The sequence below is a fragment of the Octopus bimaculoides genome, chromosome 12, assembly GCF_001194135.2.
Source record: "Octopus bimaculoides isolate UCB-OBI-ISO-001 chromosome 12, ASM119413v2, whole genome shotgun sequence".
NCBI lineage: Eukaryota > Metazoa > Mollusca > Cephalopoda > Octopoda > Octopodidae > Octopus > Octopus bimaculoides.
In genome coordinates this window covers 44210291-44230809 of record NC_068992.1, presented here as the reverse complement: position 1 = coordinate 44230809, position 20519 = coordinate 44210291, and the positions used below count along the sequence as shown (strand labels likewise).

General features: G+C 33.5%; 1 protein-coding gene across 2 annotated transcripts in view; it reads right to left on the bottom strand.

Moving 5' to 3' along the window:
• The window catches only part of LOC106870936 (thrombospondin type-1 domain-containing protein 4), a 130006-nt gene that overhangs the window by 68831 nt on the left and 40656 nt on the right, over nucleotides 1-20519 (bottom strand). For both annotated transcript variants that reach the window (XM_014917177.2, XM_014917176.2), the window contains exons 3-4: nucleotides 4780-4886; nucleotides 3062-3134 (exon numbers count right to left, since the gene is read on the bottom strand). In XM_014917177.2, the coding sequence (XP_014772663.1) occupies nucleotides 3062-3134; nucleotides 4780-4886 (180 nt within the window). The remainder of the gene's footprint in view (nucleotides 1-3061; nucleotides 3135-4779; nucleotides 4887-20519) is intronic.

Genomic DNA, 20519 nt, shown 5'->3' with positions numbered 1-20519 from the left:
CACACACACACACACACACACACACACACACACACACACACACACACACACACACACACGCACGCACGCACGCACACATATGTGTGCATTATGTATTTTGTTCGGGTTTGAGTGTGCGCACATAATTGTGGACTTACACTTATTTTGACGTCAAACTTACTCCATGGTTTTGTAAATTTATGGGGCTGTGGACTCATGAGTTTGTGTATAACACGTGATATCATGGATATGTGTAATGCACATATATCTGTGTTATGAGGGAGTTCAGTTAAAGCATACTTCATATATTGACATAGGTTCTAACCGCCTACTGACAATCACAGACAGTTAATTTATAGTCTTAGCTGGCACGTTTCTAACCTATCCACTGATAAAGCTACTTTCAAAAAGGCTACCCCGTACTACAACGCTACATTATAAAGATCCAACATTAAAATGGAGATGAGTACCAACGTCCTAATGTAGCAGGCTTGATAATTGCTGAGAATTTTCAGCTTGAAATCAATGGTAGCCTTGTTAACCCACAAATAAAAATAGGAAAAACTACAAACACACGCACATGCGTGCGTGTGTATATAAATTAGGCACCGATAATTTTAGATGTTTTATTTTCCATTATGCTAAACTATATAATTACTATTACGATAATTACAACCTATAAATATGTCGATCAATTACGAGCCATCTCAATATTATTCACAATTATATTCCATTATTAAATTCTCCTCTAGAACTACTTAATCACCACACCCATCTCTTAAAATATATTTAATAATGTTTTCACAACCACTTCTACTAAAACTAGTATTATTACTACTAATACTATTTAATTAACCCATACGGGAAGATCTGAAAAGAAGAGATAAAATGCAATGACTCTACTGGGATTTTCATATAGAATATGAAGAAACACAGCCAAACTTTATAATTCCCTTAAGTCTGTTACACTTCATTTTCTGGCAACAAATGTAACTGTCAAATCTATATTTCCACAAGATATGAAACATCATGTATTAGCTTCACTATACGTTAGTTTAGGGTTATATAACTACACAAGTTATAGTCTTAGAAGGGAAAGATTATAATTTCTTCCTAATTACGTTTCATTCAACTTTAGTAAAAGCATATTTCTGCCAGAGACTCCATCTAAGAAGATCTGAAGAAGGAATTGTATTCCGAAATATCATCGGACTATAGATAACAAAATTACAACAAGTATATAGTCCAGTTTTTTGTATTATAGTGCATTGTTATACCATTCAAAACTTTTTATTCTTTACAAACAATACACAATGTTTCAAGCGAACTGCAATACTCTCTTATTACTATTATTATTATTATTATTATTATTATTATTATTATTATTATTATTATTATTATTATTATTATTATTATTATTATTATAATTATTATAATTATAATTATAATTATTATTATTATTATTATTATTATTATTATTATTATTATTATTATTATTATTATTATTATTATTATTATTATTATTATTATTATTATTCAAGATGAAGAGCGCGATTCGATTGTAATAGATATTTTATTGGTTGAACGATATTTCGGCAGTAAGTCTGTCTTTGTCAAGTTCAAAATAAGAAGTGATAAAAATTCAAAATTACAGAAATTTAAATGTAAAGAACAAGAGCAACCAGCGTGCACACATTGATGGAATGACATCATCAAGTCTTTAAGTTCCAATTTTATAACAGGCGAAAAGAAAGAGACAGAAAAAAAAGAGGAAAGAAAAAAGAGAAAAAGAAGAATATTTAATCAGTTTTGTATAAATTTGATGATATTCTCCTGTCATTTTATTCATTCCTCCAGGGCGTGATGTTAATAACCCGCAAACATATTTTCCCTCTGAGAAGTGAACGTGAAGTAGATTCAGAATATTTTCTGAGAATATGCACTTTTAAGTCTTTTTCAAAATTGTAACCATATGAAACGAAATGTTTGACAAGTTCTGTCGAACTATTGTTGTTGTGCCTGACGTCGAATCTGTGCCCATTAAGCCTTTTGTTTAATTGTTCTGTTGTACAACCAACATAAATCAAGCTGTATTTCGAGCATTCTGCCGCGTACACCAAATGGGAATCTCTACATGTCCCACCTTTTGTATAAATAAATCATAACATTTCTGTTATGATTCTTGATGGAATTCACTTAACTCATGTTGTTGCACAATGAACAGGGCTTACCACTCTTTTTCAATGTACAGCGTGCAGATACTCCATTGTTCGTTTTCTTGGAGTCAAAAATGGAGGTCAATAATTCTCTTATATTCTTATTCCGTCTGAAGGCTACAATAGGAGGCTGAAGAAATATCTGTTTGAAACGAGGATATTTTTTCGTCACATGCTGGTAACTCTCATGCAACACTTTTGAAATGCCAGCGAAATTTCGGTGCCAGTTAATCACTAAAGGAATTCTGTTATTTATTATATAATGTTTGCTAAAATTATGCTGCAATTTTGAAAATGACTTGAAAGTGCATCTTCTCAGAAAATATTCTGAATCTATTTCCCTTTCACTTCTCAGAATACATGAGGAGAAATATGTTTGCGGGTTAACATCACACCCTGGAGGAATGAATATAACGACAGGGAAATATCAAGTTTATACAAAACTGTTTGATCAAATATTCAGAAATATCTATCCATGATTTAGTCATAGAAATAATTGAACTCAGCATCAGAGAACGTTCTCCAGTTTTAATGTTACTGGGCTACTTTTGCTCCTTTCAAACTCATCCACCAAACTAACTCTTTTGCCATAGCCATCAGACACAGGTAAACTGCGTGCCTTCTCGGCCAAAGGAAAGCGGCAGGACGATACGTTAACAGGCACCACTTCGCAAGAGTTGTAGGACTGCTTCGATCAGCGGAAAACGCGTCTGGACCGATGTATTGCTTCAAATGGAGAATACTTTGAAGGCGATAAAAGTGTAAACATGTAAAAATAAGTGAAGAGAATAATATTGCAAAATTCTGGTTTTTTTGGGAACCCCTCGTAAACGTGAACGATGGTTATTTAAAGATAAATCACTTACCTCTGTATTACAGACGATATATTGTCTGTAGTGACCCGGGCATCTTTCCAAATGCGATGTCGATCTTACAGCACTGCAAAGAGTGGAAAAACGGATACAGAAAAATTGAGTCAACAACAGATTAAACACATATCACGCAGAATGATGCAGTGGACAATCAGAGACACAAACAGCCCTTCAATAAAACATAATTTACTAAATACAGGAATTAACTAGGACTAAACGGTATTTAATATACTATTTTAAATACTAAAGATACTAAAAAAAAAAAAGACATACACACATTCACAAACAAAATATAAAAGGAAACAGTAACAGAAGTTGTAAATGCGTAGCGAATAGCTTTGAGAAGGATTGGCTGATGTTGATTTTCTTGATCTATGTTCTGAACCGGGTTCCATATGACCCCTGAGTGTCCATATAAGATTTTGGGGATCCACGCAGCAAATTAGTAAATTGGGGAGGTCCACAATACTGTTTAAAAGGCTCTTGTAAAAAAACATTATTTTAGATGCAATTATTGCAAGAAATAGCTAGATTTCTTTCTCTAAAACATTTTACATAGTTAAACCTACACAAGTTAACATGGGAAAAGCAAAATAGGAATTTTAGGAGAAGTTTCTATTAAACTATTTTTCAAGCATCGCATGGCTACGAAAAGTCCACCAGAGTAAGATAGTAATGAAAGGGGTCCATAAACAAAAAATTGTTCAGAATCCCTGCTGTAGTCGATTAAATATGGACAGATTAATATGCAGACCTGACGCACATAATTGTATTACGCAACACTAGCTTATATGAAACGCGCGTAAACAAATTATAGTTTATCAATTTTGAATTCAAATGTATAACTCTCCAGTCTTCTTTGTGTTTTATACTATGATCTGAAATCTTCAGAAGTGAACTTTGGATTTACTAATTGAACAGGAGTACAAATATAATTGTATGGGCTAACATGGTTTACAACGATTATCACTGGTCTATCTAATTAGCTGAGTTGTGTTACTACAGAGTGCTCAAAGACGGAATCACCTGAAGTTAATATACCAATTCTTTTTTACATTATTTATCATTAGATCCTTTTTTTAGATTTTGATCTTGGTCGAAGTTTCCCTTATCAGAGATGAACCAAAGCATACCATGTCCACTTGGTACGGATCAGTCTCTCTGTCTTTTTGTAGACAAGAATTGGCCTCTCTTCAGAACTACGATTTGTATCGAATGTACTCGTGAGTTCGATAATCCACTTTAACATTTCCTTGATTTTCTGGGATCATCATCAATAATGTTAGAGCCCATTGAATGAATTGCGGTGTCCTTATAGTGTCCAAACGTTTAGGATGTTTTATTTCTTTGATACAGTTGAAACATTCCCCCTAAAGGCCTCAAATTCCATCCAAACTTTATGTACAAAAGAGCTTGCAACATTTAGAAAATTGGCAATATCTAAATTACCGTGTTCCACATGTACGGTAACAATAGCTGTATGTCTTCATTTCTTGTGTTAGCATTTTATTTGGCATAGAAGATCTGAAAGAAATAAAGTCCTTTTAACTGGATTAAAAAGGGTACTATACTGATAATTAAGTATCCTCAACTATTTCTCGCAATCTATTATATACCAGGTGGTGCTAGATATGACCTGGGCCAATCTTGGCCCAAGCAGGTCCAAGTTTGTGTTAATTTATTATATGTGTATAATATATAACATAACTTACTTAGGATTTTCGTTGCATTGCCTTCGCCTCTGAGAAACTCCCCGGTTACATGTTTTTGTGCATTCACTCCATTGCGACCATTTACTCCACTCCATCAGCCCGTCAGTCTAGAATATGAAAGAGCAATGTTATTTTACAATAATACAACAACAATTGAATATCATCAAATGTAGCAGGCTTGTGATTACAATTGATGCTTTACAATTCAAAGATCCTAGTAAATTACAAGTACTAACTGTATCGAATAAAGAGAATTTGAACTTAAATATGTGTTACATCATGAACGAAAATAATGTAGATTGGAAAACTGGAAAGTTTTGTGAAAATTAACTCAGTGCTTCACATTAGTGTAACTTTCTTAAACAGATATAGCAAACACAGAATCTACTGAATGGAAAAGATATAAAGCGGATTTAATTTTATTTCCAATTCATAATTCATTGACATATTCTTTTTGTGGGTCTGTTGCTTAATTTTTCCCGTTAACAAGTAATGACAACTGTCAATACTATATTACTTCATATTCTATCCACTTCACAGAAGAAACGTAAATGATTTTGGCAGCAATGACTATGCATTTAAGAGGTGTGTGATCCTTTAAGAAGGTGGAGGTGCAGTTTTTATCGTGGTAGCATATTTTCAACAAAAATATAAACATGAATAGATCAGAGTAGCATCAGCAGCAGCATTGAAAACGTTAATGCAGTCAGGTATTTTGTTGTAGCTAAACCATATTTGTTTGAGTTATATTTCTTTGATAAAAATTCAAGATTTCAGCGATTATCGACAAGTACACACAAGGAGGTGGTGATAGGTAAAAATGTTGTAACATGCCAAAATACAGATGTTTTTGATCCTGACAGATATCCAAAGATATTTGCTTAATCGTTGAAGCATGCATTTTCCTTGACAAAAAATATTAAATTCTCGCCAGCTGATAAACCTCACTATAGATGTAGATTCACGATAAATATTCTATTTATTGATAATACGTTTACAACAGGTATTTCGCTTACTGACGAACCCATCCACGTAACAATATTATACTTGTTGGCAATAAGCCCAAGATTACCATTAAATTACAGAATTTCTGTAAGATAAGGGAAACGAAAGTATTATACAAGAGTAATTACTGATGAAAGAAATTATTGATCTAATTTAGCTCAATAATCCTTAGTTCAAATATAGATGCTGTTATTTCGCTGTTTTGAGCAAAAACACTCAATTCACCTAATTTTAGAATTTTTCTTTAAGATAGATTTTATAGATAACCTACCCAAGGTAAATCTGCGTGAAAAGGGGTAGAAATAAATGTGACCTCAATATCAAGTGTAAAATCTCGGATTTTTAGACATAAAACATATTGAGAAGATATGGCATGAAATAGCGTGTGTATATAATGGCTAACTGTCACGTGATTAAGCACCTGATCATTCTTCGTGTCATTTACCGATAATGGTAGGGAGTTTGTAGAACAGGAAGATATATATTTTATCGTAACACCGGTATTAAGTCTTTTGAAAACTAGAATCATTTTTTTTATATTTAGTGGTGAACCGTCAGTGTGTAGCTGGAGGCAAGATTGGAGTCAGTGAGCCGCTTCCAATGCGTGATGGAAACTAGTTCCCATGATAAAAGTTACCAATTTGCATAAAAGATGAACATCATAGAATCTCTGCAAACATACAAACCTTTGACATTGTGTTCTAACCGGAAATCAAAATGATCAGAGATAAAGAAAAGATAAAATCAACTGAGGAAGTTCGGAAATACATATATTTTTAAAATGGAGTCCTGTGAACAAAAATTTCAAAGCCTAAAAAGATTTCCATTTTAAAAGAATTCATGCAAGAGGAAAGAGAAAATAAATAAAATATTGCAGTGTAATGTTATTGACATAAGTCTAAGGTTCTATTCTAACTAAACATTGTTGAATTAAGTAGACAAGTTACTCTCTAAAAAATGAACACACCCTCAAAATCAACACGTCTTTTGACACACTTCTATCGGTTGTGATTAATTTGAACATTGGAGGTAGTCAGCGGGTCATATTCTTTATTTGCATGTTGTGTTTTCTCATTACTTTTTATATAACGTTCAGGTGATATATTCCAATTTAGAACATATACATTTGGGTAAAAATAAAACTAGGAATTTATATATATATAATATGACAACAAAAGAATGAATGAGCCCTCGATATTATGTAAATAAAGGAATTTATCTATAAATATAATATAGGACAACCAGTTAGATGTTATAATAAAACTCAGAGTTTCAGAGGTCGGGCTGAAGCCTGCTCCGGCATCTCATCAGTTATTAAGACAAAAACGCTACGAAAAAACGACTGTTGATTAAAGGGAAGGTACTCCTATAGGCGTGGGGAAAGTAAAACTTCGTTCATAGCATCTGCATATGCACACATGTACACACATATACATACACGTACGCATACACACGTGTATAAATACAAATACATACTCACATACACGTGTACATATATACACACACAAACATATATATATTCTATGAACGAAGTTTTACTTTCCCCATGCCTATAGGAATAGCTTTCCTTTATTCGACGATTTTTTCATACCTTTTTTCTCTTAATAACTGATAAGATGCCGGAGCAGCCTTCAGCCCGACATCCGAAACTCTGAGTTTTATTATGACAACTAACTGATTGTCCTATATTATATATTTACATTGCAGTTTTAGATTATTGATTAATTACGTATTTTCTATGATTTACTAATTATATTTAGAACGGCAGAACGCTGCCACACTTTTATTTCCTTGAGCACATAAATCTGAACCTTTGTGCTATTTATGGACATACATATATAGTAGCACGATTTCATGTTCTCGCCATTCTTTTAGTTAGTTCTCACGCTACATTCGACCACCCGCTTTCAAAACTACATTCCGACCCTTAAACACAAGCAACCATCAGTACCTCTGAGTTACTCCATTGTTTTTATTTTTACCTCCATGCTTCATTATAAATATAGACATAGTTGCTGTTATTATTTCAAGAAACATGTGGTTTTTATTAATTGAAATGTTTTCATGTTTGAAGCATATTAGAGAGATTTTAACATTATATTTAGACAGTGTCAACTCAATACGAAATTTTTTCTTCTCGCTGTCATCGTAAGTGAAGCATGCAGTTTATGCAACCTACAAACTCGAAATATGTTAATCGTTATATTTTCTTTGTTTAATTTGTAACTATAACAGTCGGTCATTAGCATGCTAGCATCCTCGAATGAGTTAACGGCTTATATCATCATCACCGCTCTGTAATCTTGCCAAAATCGATTAAAAACTATAGCTCTTTTCTCCTAGTTATAGCTAGACACCATGAGAAGTTTTAATTGCTCTTATATCTTGAAATGCTAATCTAAAGCTTTCCATGTTCGTAAAGGAAAAGACGAACAACATGAGTTTGTCAATCTTCGAAACAATATAGAAAGAGAAAATAGTGTTTTAACGATATGATAGTAAAAACTATGGTGTTAACTAATGTCCTGTCCCATATGCAGGAAGTATACATTGGGGTTTGTATGTTGGTTAGAAGCGTCCTGTATTCGTTTCGTAGTCTTCAGTCGTAGCTAGGCTGTGCGTCTTCGCGAAGTCACCGAAAACGTAATGGATGCTGTCATAGTTGCAGTAGTGAGTGGTATAAATGGTAAGAATTTAAATAAGTTAAAATTGCTTTGATTTAATGATACAACATAGAATAATAGCTTCCAGTTGTTGTTCTACAAAGATTAGAAATTTTGTCGTCATTCGTGCAGGCTGCTTTAGTCACTTGTAGGTTCCTGAACCATACACTTCATGACGACAATAAAAAGACTTTTAGATTATTATACTACTTTTTGTGGAATACTCACAGATGTAATAGAAATGTAGTTTGGCAGTTCTGTATCAATTTACTTTCCCCGATATGTCAATCCTGTAAAGTTCAGTTGAAGAAGTAGAACAAATATCTTTTATCACATAAAAGGAATATTAATACTGGAGATACAAAAACGTAATATCAACATCACAGAAACTTTGGGGCTGTGTATTAAAGTGATCATCCCTGCATTCGTTTTAAATTCCATCTAGTCATGATTGTTATTCACTTGATATTATAATAAACAAAATACTAGTAACATATGTAGGTCAACACAACTTATTCTTCCTTTCTCGTATCAAAGCAAAGAAATCGTAGTTTTACATTTTATTTGACACGCTTGCTCGTGAAGAAAGGGCTGTATAATGCTAATGAAGCGTATAATGATATAATGAAATTTAAACGACCCTTTCAAAACCTAGTCAGTGACCTACAAAGGATACGTTATCAAACAGTTGTAAATTTGATTTACCGTTCATGTTGGTAGCCGTGTCAATGAGAAAGTAGATTACAAGTGTAATAATCATGTTAAGTAATCCATAGAGTCACTGGCATCTCCTTATCCTTTTCATTACTATGTCTTCCACTTCACTACTGCTATTTCTAAAACCACTTAGTCTGACAGAGCTATTTAAATTAACACCAGACAAATATCGTACTCACTAAATCCTGTTTCAATGTAATTCTGTACGTCTACTAAGCAACCCTTCCACTTGGTCAAGACCTGTTTTACACCAACAACAATATGTTTACGTATTGATAACCGAATACACAGAGAAATACTGAAATAAAGCCTCTTCCAGTATACGGAAAGTAAATATCAGAAATTGGTTGAAAGTAAAAAAAAAATAACAAAAAAAAAGAAAGAAAGAATAACGTTGTTCTCATGAAATGAAGACACTTGACACCATTACAACGTGCTTCAGCAACCTGGCTACCCACGCAATGCCAATGTTGTCAATGGTGGCGGTGACGGCCATGATGGGAAAATTACATATCCCCAACTCCACCTCCTTGGCACACACACACACACACATATATATATAATGCACATATATACATATATAAAAGAATTAAGAGAAAAGCTCAAATTAGGCAATCAACTTTTTTTTAAATATACGCATATATAGTCACAAATTCAATTTAAAATATATATATATATATTAATACATTTCGACATGCAAAATATAAAATATACACGCGTATTTCTTACAAATATAAATATACGATGAAGAGTATCAGTTTTGTGAGGGCTCGCGTGACGATGCTAGATACCAGGTTCGCCCTTTGAGACTTGCATGTCGTATCAAAAGATTGGGAGCTGAACGTTAAACTGGGAAAACAACTGAAGTTACCCGAAACTGTCGCCTGCACACATGCACGCCAGCGCGCACGAACACACACACACATACACACACCGATTTGTGGTCATTCTGGAACATCGTCTTCATGGTTGTAGTTGCTCACATCGACTACACTTATTATTTTATACTGATATTCATCGTTTTATGGAATATGTTTACTGAATCGTCAAGTTACACTCTGTTTTTCACAACACAGTGTTTTACATAAAACTTAGACACGGACAAATACATAAACGCATATACATGCTTGCACACACACACACGTATATGCATATTTACATACAGAAATGGAGATATATAGGTCATAGATTAAAAAGACCAGCGAGACGTTCGGCAAGACATGTCTTAGTTTAGAACCCTGAAGAGAATTGCTTGGATGTCCGGGGATAAGCTGAAGGAACTGAAGACGGTAGAGATGAGACATGGAACCAAGTGAAAAGAAAAAGTACAGGGTAGAATATAATGGGAAACTGCAGTGGAGAGCCTGTGTTTACTTCTGGAAAACAAAATGGTGTTATTGCTTAGATTTCGTCTACATATAAGGGAAATGTCAACTTGAGACTATGGAAAAAAAAACACATGGCCAAAGTGTACGTAATGGGAATGAACCCGAAACAAAGTCTATATATTATTTAAGTAATGTAGTGTGGTTCACATGATGATAAAATAACCAGAGAAAGGTCTGAAAGTTTATTAGTCTCCTTTTTTAACCGATTTTTCATGATCAAGTGCTAAATGTAGTAAAAGTATGGTATATATTTATTACAAGGAATTAGTTGTAGATATTACCTTCTTAATTAAATAACTGGATGTTATTCAAGTTAAGGACTATAAACGCTACCCGGAAATCCGTTGACAAATATTACTACATTCACTCGTTAGCTTTTAAACTGAATGCAGGAGCTGGTGAAACAAAAACCCTTTATGTCCACTTCAAAGATTCGTTTAATAGTTATTTTTTTTTTTTAGTGATTGTGTAAAAGAAGAAATAGTTTAATTTCAGTCGTTTGATGGCTACCAGTGATAAAATTGCTTTGAACTCTTTAAATGTTATTTATTATTTAACACATGTACTAAAAGTGCCGCAACGGTTAGCCAAAGCAGGATTGCAGTCTGATGAATGTAAACTAGACGACGCTTACTTTTTCTTTGACAAGAGCCTCGCTGTTTTGAAAACAAGATCGTGCAACTTCATAAAATCAGTAATTTGCGGAATTCTAGATTATCTTGTGCTTATGAATGAGTAAGTAATATATTGCATCACCTTATCAAAACACTGACAAAGCAGGAATGGTTTTAGTTTCTATTTCAAAGACTTAGATAACCAAACAAATACTAAATAAGTTCTCAGCTTTAGAAACTCAACACTAAGATTACTGTGGCACGTCATGTTCCACACTAATATGAAAATAAACTTTAATCTGCATTGTAGTTGGCTTAGTGTTGAACTGCGAACGCTAATGAGATGATGTCAGATCTTCTTTGTATATAATTCTTTATTTGCTGAAGCTAGCACATACCAAAGTGAAATCCGTACAATTTCACCAAGATATATTGCCATTAGGTATTGCAACTAGCTTCGCTTTATATTGGCTAAAATGAATACAATAAATGCGAAGTCTGTAGTGAAGTGGTAACAGATTATGATTGTGTAATTAGTGGTTAATAATAGGAATATTAATAATTATATGTTAATATTAATATTAATAATTTGTTTCAGCCTTTTTGACTGATTTCCAAAAACAATTAAGAAATTAAGATTTTTATTAAATTTTCGTTATTACTGAAGATGATAAATTTGATCCTATATGCATGGTGTATGCAATCATGATCAGTTTGAATCTTAACGATACTAAATCGATTTTAGGTTAGGCCTCTGTATCGTTTCTCCAAGCAGTTCTGCTTGTCCATTAAGTTAGTTATTTTTAATATTGTCGATCTTGCTATTTTTCAGAAACTATGGATTTGACCTCAGTCAGAGTTATTCTTAGTTCTTAAATCTTAAAGCAGATTAATCTGGATATTTGTGTATTTCCAAATGGTCACAAAGTTATCAATCTTCTTGTGAGCAAACTACACTGATATATCTTTCAGTTGCAAATTCTGATACAGATTATTTTCTGTGAAAAGTTTTAAGTTTTCGTCATTAATCGCTTATTTCTATTATTGCCATTGATAATATCATTTTCATAGTCGACTCAAAACAACTGAAAAATGTGTATGTAAAGTACAACCCAAGAAAACAAAATGACCGGCCGTCAGCTTTAAAATTTCTCAATTTCTTTTTTCTATATTTTTAAAATCTCGTTGACGCTTTTATAGAAACCTTGATATTTTTCCTGTGACAACAGGAGAAGAGACAAAGATATTTCTGAAAGAATACAGAAAATGGCCCAAAATAATAAAAAGCAGGAGTAAATAGTTGACAAGTGTTCCTTAGTAAATTTCTTAGTTCGATATGTAGTCACCGTACTTGTTTAGAATCTTATAAAAAACACGTTACCTTTTGTATGTATACACACGAAACTTTTCACGAAGACATGTTAAATAATTTGTATAGAAATCTTTATGACTCCTCTACTGACGTGCTACTATTTATTGTATCATGATTGATGGCTTGTTAGTGATTCTGAAACGCTTTCAGCTTCACATATCAACAAAATACTGGTTTGGACAAATGTTCATAACATACCTTTATGTCATTTTATTGAGTTATCGTAAGAATTTATGACAAGAATTGACATAATTACTTTACACACAGGATTGATTAATTTAGATTTTAATGTCATTTCCATACCACACACTGAAAATTGGTTTGAAATTTACACTATCGAGGTAACTGGTTCTTGGTACTGATGGGCAACATATTACCCAGGATTCCACTTTCTTCATTATATTCTGTTTCAATGGAGATATTTTCACTAAGTTTTCATATTCAGTTTCAATATGAAAATCGCAGTAGCAATGAGTGAATTATTAGCTTCGAGCCAGTAAATAAACTCTCTTAGATGTATTCAGCGCTCTTGCTTTTGTGAGTACATCTAAAAGTATACATGTTTACATACAAATATCAATTTATCTACTTATATGCCTGTCTCTGTCTGCCTGATAACCTGTTTGTCTATTAAGACTATGTTCTACTGGCGTCTCTAAACCGAGGACAAAATGTGTTCATAGCCGCCTCCCATCTCTGAAACAAACATTAGTAGTAGATCTCTTCTAATCATGTTAATCCAAGCGTGAATTTTTTTAATTTCGGGAAATTATCTCTCCTTCTCATACGATGTTAACAATAATTGTGAAATTTATGTTTTCTTTATCCGTTCCTCGGAGAAATTTCTGTAAATGAAGAATCTTCTTGAGCAGCATTTAGGGTACTTTCGATCGACTTTGTGATCCAATTTAATATCATTGGTCTTTTTTAGACTATATTATTTTAGTTTCTTTTCATCTTATACACAGAGTGATCGTTTGTTCGGCAGCAAGACCTTCAAAATGGAAATGTTTCTCAATTGGCTGAGTCATTGCTACAAATACAATGCAACGACGATGGGTTCTATGCGATAGTAATTGATCTCTAGTTTCATCCTATTTATTTAATAGCCATAAGTATTTATGGATAAATAAAAAGCTGGATTTTATCCTAACTGTATTATTCTATATATAACAATATTAAGCTAAGAAAGAAATATCGAGATTTAAGCGTGTATCATGTTGGATGGTCGATGAAACTTTATAAAGAACCTGCAAAATAACCTTCATAGATAGTTATTGCTTTATTTACATTCGTCACACTTATAGACTAGTATAAGATACAAACATTTCAAGAATGTAATTATCTACTGAGGAATTTTCTTTCAATTTGTTTGCATTTCTTTGTCGTTGACTGGAAAGATAAGCAGAAGAAACGATAACTATGTTATATGATAGAATAAAAAACTGTATTTCTAAAACAACTGGAGAAATTATCCAAATGTAAAATTCTGGAAATAGAGATAGCCCCTATACAAGATACAGAAAATAGTATTATTAGGTAACGCACACATTACCTGGACTTTCAAAAGAAAGAAAACAAGAAAACCAAGACACTGTACATAGCTATGGTACAGATCGTCTATATGTATACCGATTTGCAACTGTTCTGAGTCCCCTTTTAGATAACAACATATCAACCGATCCTGTCAGTATATGAAATTATATGACTGTCTCTGATAGACGCTGACCCCTTTAACAAAATTACCTCTACATTCCTGATTTTGGGGTAGAAAGATGAGTCTTGACAAAACAGTTACTAAAGTAGAGCATATGAGCAAACACTTAGTGAAGTATGGTAATCGAGGTGTTGGTATGCATCACTAAACATGGATGACACTAGAATTGTGCTTCGTCACATACCAATATACATGTTTACACACACACATACACAGTTAGGTAGATAACATACATACATACATACATACATACATACATACATACATACATAATGACGCTATCAACATCGGACGTGCAGGTGTAGAGGATCGTTTGAAAAGGTCGCTTCAATAATTAGTAAGAGAAACACCTTTTACTCACCAACGTAGCGTTATCTTGAACAGATTTTAAAATATACATCTACACTACGTGGAATCTCGCTAACACGATTTGGGATGAAACTAACACCATCACAGATGAAACTAACAACGTCACCACCGATGTAAACAGAACTACTTTATCAGTAAGGTATTTAAGAAGACGTAAGTACACTTCTCATTTTACTTGGACTCAACAACTAAACCAAGATTTACTTCGATGCTATGACAAAGCCCGAAATGACCCTTCAATCGGATATATGAAGCAGTTAAAACAATACTGGGACGAAGCTCATCCCAACTTAAATAACTTCACAGCGAAACAGCTCAGACGACAAGCATCTTTTGTAAAAAACAAATCAACTGGTTTTTGATCTTCCCTAAACACCGAGAATGGGCCAAAATCTGCCAGAGGCGGCGTAAAAAATAACGTAGACAAACCAACGCCCTCACCATCGCTAAATTCGAGTCGTCTCCAAATTTAGCTCAGAAGCGAAGACTGCGGAGTACATTCAACTCAAAAACATTTTAAAATTACAATTCACAAAATCATTTGCTACTTTCTCGAAGCTTTCGTTGAGCAACAGACCATTCCCAACAAGAGTGAGAAAAATCCGATCGATCTAATGTTCAAAGTTATCAACGATGTCGCTAGAGAACACATGAAATCATGTGATGAATCTTTATGAACCACAATTTCTGCCTTGTGACGAAATAAATACCACAATGAAATAAATAGTAATAGAACGTGGAAAGTCAGTCCCCCAAACCCCAAACCTGTGCATCAACGGTCCCTTTTTATCTCCCCCCTCACCCGCATAAAACTAATAGTTTTTTTCTCTTACAAGTTTTGTGTTGTCCTTTATTGCTTCAGTTTGTTTGATTCTTTAAGAAAACCTAAAATATTCTAGAAAAATATCCAGATCAGTTGTTTTATTGTTTCTGCTGCTGTTACTGTTATTTAACCTTATATCAGCTTGGATCGAACAAAGCTATAATTGCTCCCATGACAGTTGCACCTGTTAAACCTAGATAATCGAAAAACAATGTGATGTGACTTGAGGGAGACTTGACAGATATTTCTTGTTCGTCCAGTGACAAGCTTCTTAGCTGGATTGTTAAAGCAAAAGTAGAAGTGATTACTAGAACTACTACTACAACAAAGTGTAATTCTTGTAAGCCTTTTCCATTTCCTCCAGTTCTTGTATAGTTATTATGTCTTCATTGGATTAGATAAATAATTAACTTCCTCACTCAATCTCCATTTCTGTCACACATATATAAATACACACAGATATATATATGTATGTATGTGTGTGCGCGCTTGTTATATCCACATCCGCATATATATATGTATGTATGTATGTATGTATGTATGTATGTATGTATGTATGTATGTATGTATACATGGATGTATTTAAGTTTGTATACACATATTCTGGTCGACATCCCAAAGGGATGTGAACACATAGGAAACATCGTGGATATCACAGGCAAAAAAGGAGCAGGAAGCTATTTTAGCTTTTGCTAGTCAGATCAGGAAAATTTTTCTGAGAAGAAACAAGTGTTTTAGAGCAAGTGGTTCAGGGTGTGATAAAGGTGTATGATAAAGGGTTTGGTTAGAATTGTGTGGTGTTGGCGTTTACGTGCTGCTTTTGTAATTTCTTCTCGCATGATATATTTATGTATGTATGTCATTATTCACTTTTAGAAAAAAAAAGTCGGTTTCTAACCTAGATCCAAGGCTCCTTCAGTGAAATTTCGACATGAACAACAGGGTATTTTTGTATGTATGTATGTATGTATGTACGTACGTATGTATGAATGTATGTATGTATGCATATATATATATATATATATATATATATAGAAAGAAAGAAAGAAAGAAAGAAAAATAGACATATGCACACACATTTTTCTTGCGAGAATTTTGATCTGAAATATTATGTTTTCATTATATGATCAGAAAAGTTTCATCGCAAAACTTTTACAATTGTTTCAATTTCTCCGACTGTGCATATATGTATGCCTGTTTGTGTAAATAACACTGTGTAACACGATTTTTGTCCTTAGGTAGCAACTGTTATTTCCCAATTGCTTACCCCTATAAAATATGAAAAATGGCTAATATAAATGGCTAACTTTGCTTTTCTTACATTTGTTCCAACCCCAAAGAATCCCTCTCAACTCATGGCTATGATGCTCCTCCACTACTATTGCTTATGATCAGTGATACACATATTGTCAGCCATTAAGGGACGTGTTCAAGTGGTTAAATTCAAGCAACTAAGAAGCAAATTTATGGTACAAAGCAGAGTATTTGTTAAAATGATATTTCTGCTTCAGTAACTTAGCATTGAATCTGTCTGACACATAATGAAAAATAGGTCAGTTTCAAAACATCGATGTGCAGGTCACAAAAGCAAAGTTTGAAGGAAATAGTACTCGTTTCCTTTGATTTCTTGATAGAAACAAATCGGAAATAATACTTACTGACCAAAGACAAAAAAAAAAAAAAAAAAAAAAAAAAAAAAAAAAAAAAAATTGTTACACAGTATAATATAAACATTTAAGATGTAAGTAAATTCACAAGCACAATATAAGACGGCTAAATGTGGATAGGGACATCTACGAGAATTGAACCATATTTCTGTTGAATCCTGTTCGACGGCGAGACGGAGGCGTGTAATGAAATACATAGGAGTGTTATTAAGTAAAAAGCTGAGTAAAGTAATTAAATGATACAGTGATGGTGTAGGGAATCGCTTAAGATAAGTATAGCACGATTGATATCTGTATACTCGCGGAGATCTCCGTCTAGCAAAATATTTTGAAATTACTGTACATTGTATAGAATGAAATAGTACCGATATTTTCCTGGAAAAAAGCAATGGGCTGATCACAATAGGTTTTCGAATAAAGAAAAATGGGAAGCATATTTTTCAATTATGAAATACTTGAAATACGGGATAAACATTTCAATTCCGTCATTTTAAAGGATTACGCTTAACGTGTCACATTTTATTGAATCGCCTTCAACAAAATATTATCAAAATATTTACAGACTGCAGAGGATCGACACTAGAGAGTTGATCTGATCCACCGGCACAATCCCGCCCACTCGTCAAATGTTTTGTAGGGGTGTTATGAAGGTGATAAAACACTCCGAACTCAGCATTTTCTTGTACCAATTGTTACATTTCAGACGTAGTTCTTACAAATGTAGGCCAAGAAGAATTAGAAGAAACTACAGCCAATTCATGTGACGTGGTGCCACATAGATGTCTTGCGGTAATTGGTAAATTGAAGAAAAATACATATTTTCAGCTGGGGACTAGTTATTGCTACCACAATAATGTAAAATGTCTTTAAATATCTCTGTAAATATACATATATTTATACATACAGACATATTTACCCCCCCCCCCACACACACACACACACTTAAGTTTACATACATACGTGTATAACTCTGTTTAGGAAAAATAGTTTTTGTTTGGTAATTAGTGCGAGGAGAAAGTGAAGGAATTATCACAGGAAACATTCACTTATTTTTATCATATTAAATTATATCATATTATATTATATTATATTATATTATACTATATTATATTATATTATGTATCTATTAGCTCAGACTATTCATATATTTTTGTTTCGGTCTTTTGTCTTCATAAAATGAGGCACATAATTGTAGATGGGCACTGTTTTAGAAAGATAGTTGTTCATTTAACCAATTAATATCTTCATAACTAATATAAGTTAATTATTTAATTCAATTACTGGTAAAGAAATCTTTTTAACATCAATTCACTTAACAAGTATCATAATAACTTTTACGTTTAGAAATAACATATTTGATTCATTTTGCTAGTGTGGAAATGGCAGCAGGTTTTCTTCATTCTCTAATGTTTTCTTAAGACAGCATACTACATATTTTAATTTAAAGAACATTTTTAGAATACTGAGAGAAGATAGAAATGTTATTGATGTGTAGACCCTGATTTTATTAATAAAAAGTCTTTTAAGTAGGCGGTAAGGAAGTGCTTCATTGTGGCGCTTTTATTTTTGTCTCCATAACAAACTTAATATTATTTTAAGCTGCGTGTGTGTCAAAAAAAAAATCCTGTTTTAGTATGGTGGAAGGAGTTCTAGCCTTATCTTTTGCAAAGCCTGCTGGATGTCCTTTTAAAGTAAATATTTTATTTCCCTCTAATAAAAATTTGGAAGTAGTGCATATATATATATAATGCGGGACTCTTTATGAAAATGAATACTTACATACGTGTATGCATGAGTGAATTTAGGACAAAAAGGTTAGTTGTTTATGTATCCATAAGGCTTTGTAGTTATGTAGGGGATTGATTCTGTGGCTGTTTGTTCACTCATGTCACATAGCATATATTGCTTGATCGGCTAGAGGGGCTTCAGCCCATAAATATGGATTTGGATTAATGGAAATGAGAAAAAATAGTTTTCTTAAGAAAGATCCAAAACTGATAAACTGGCATGAAGAGAAACGGGAAGTTGTCAGTATTTGTCTATCCTTAAGAGATCATTTGTCCCTCTCTATCCTTTGTCAGTATTTGTATATCCTTTAAATCTTAAAGCTGCTACAAATTTGAATGGAAGCCGTGTCACTGACTTACCTAGCAGACAGAATAATAGCAGTAATGGACTGATTGATATATCCAAGGGTAAGCAGTAACAACATCAACAACACATATCCGTCTCTATTTTTATGTCGCGGCAACCTATTCTAACGCAATACAATCCCCTTTTATTGAAGTCTCTTTCACAGACGCCTCCTCCCTATGATTTGCAACGAAAAACGAAGTAAATTTTGAACAAACAAACTTATTTTTCGCTGTAGATTTTTATCAATATTTTTAATGCTATCATGTCCTTATGAATCTATTATGGATATTTGCGTGGATTAGTGACCCCAATGTTCAACTTTATGGAAATGTTCAATGTTCAACTTCATAGGATGAAGTATCAGTCACCTTATCTCATCTCCTCCACTACCCAGCACACATTTAGTGCAGGATCCTGTATTTAATAAGCTCGGTAATATATAAAACAGACATCACAACAAAAATGAATATCTTCATAACACTCCTTTTATTCCTTCCAACACTTCACTGATTCTAATATTTCCAGAGGGGACTTTCTTGAAATAACTTCCAGAAGGTGAAGGCTGGAACTAAACAGAATTTCCAGAGACTGTGAAACTGTTACATATTGGTTTCACATTTTGGCACAAGGCCAGAAATTTCGGGGGAGGAGCTAAGTCGATTATATCGACTCCAGTATTCAACTGGTACTTGTTTTATCGACCGCAAAAGGATGAAAGACAAAATCAACTTCGAGAGAATTTGAACTCAGAGCGTAAAAAGACAGACGAAATCCTGCTAAGCTTTTTGTCCGGCGTGCTAATGACTTTGCCAGCTTTCCACCCTTGAGTTTTGGATTTTGGCAGAAGACCAGCAAATTCGTGAGCGGGGTAAGTCGATTAGATTTTACCCGTTGTGGTAACGACTCTGCCAGCTGGACGGCCTGAAACTTTTACATATTGATATTTTGTATGTTCTGAAAGTATTAATCTTCTTGCACAGAAATATATTCTTAGTTTAGTATAATCCAGGAGTTTGACAGTAATGCTTCCGATGGGAATATTGCAGATTCTTGAAGATAAAGAGAGAGGTAAGCTATGAGAATTGGATAAGTATTCCAGGATGGAAATTGTTTCAAACACCCACCTAAACACACACACGTACAAACATACGCACACGTGCACAAACATACACACACACACACACGCACACACACACACACACACACACACACACACACACACACACACACATACATATGCCCCCAAACAAGATATTCATAGGACAGGAT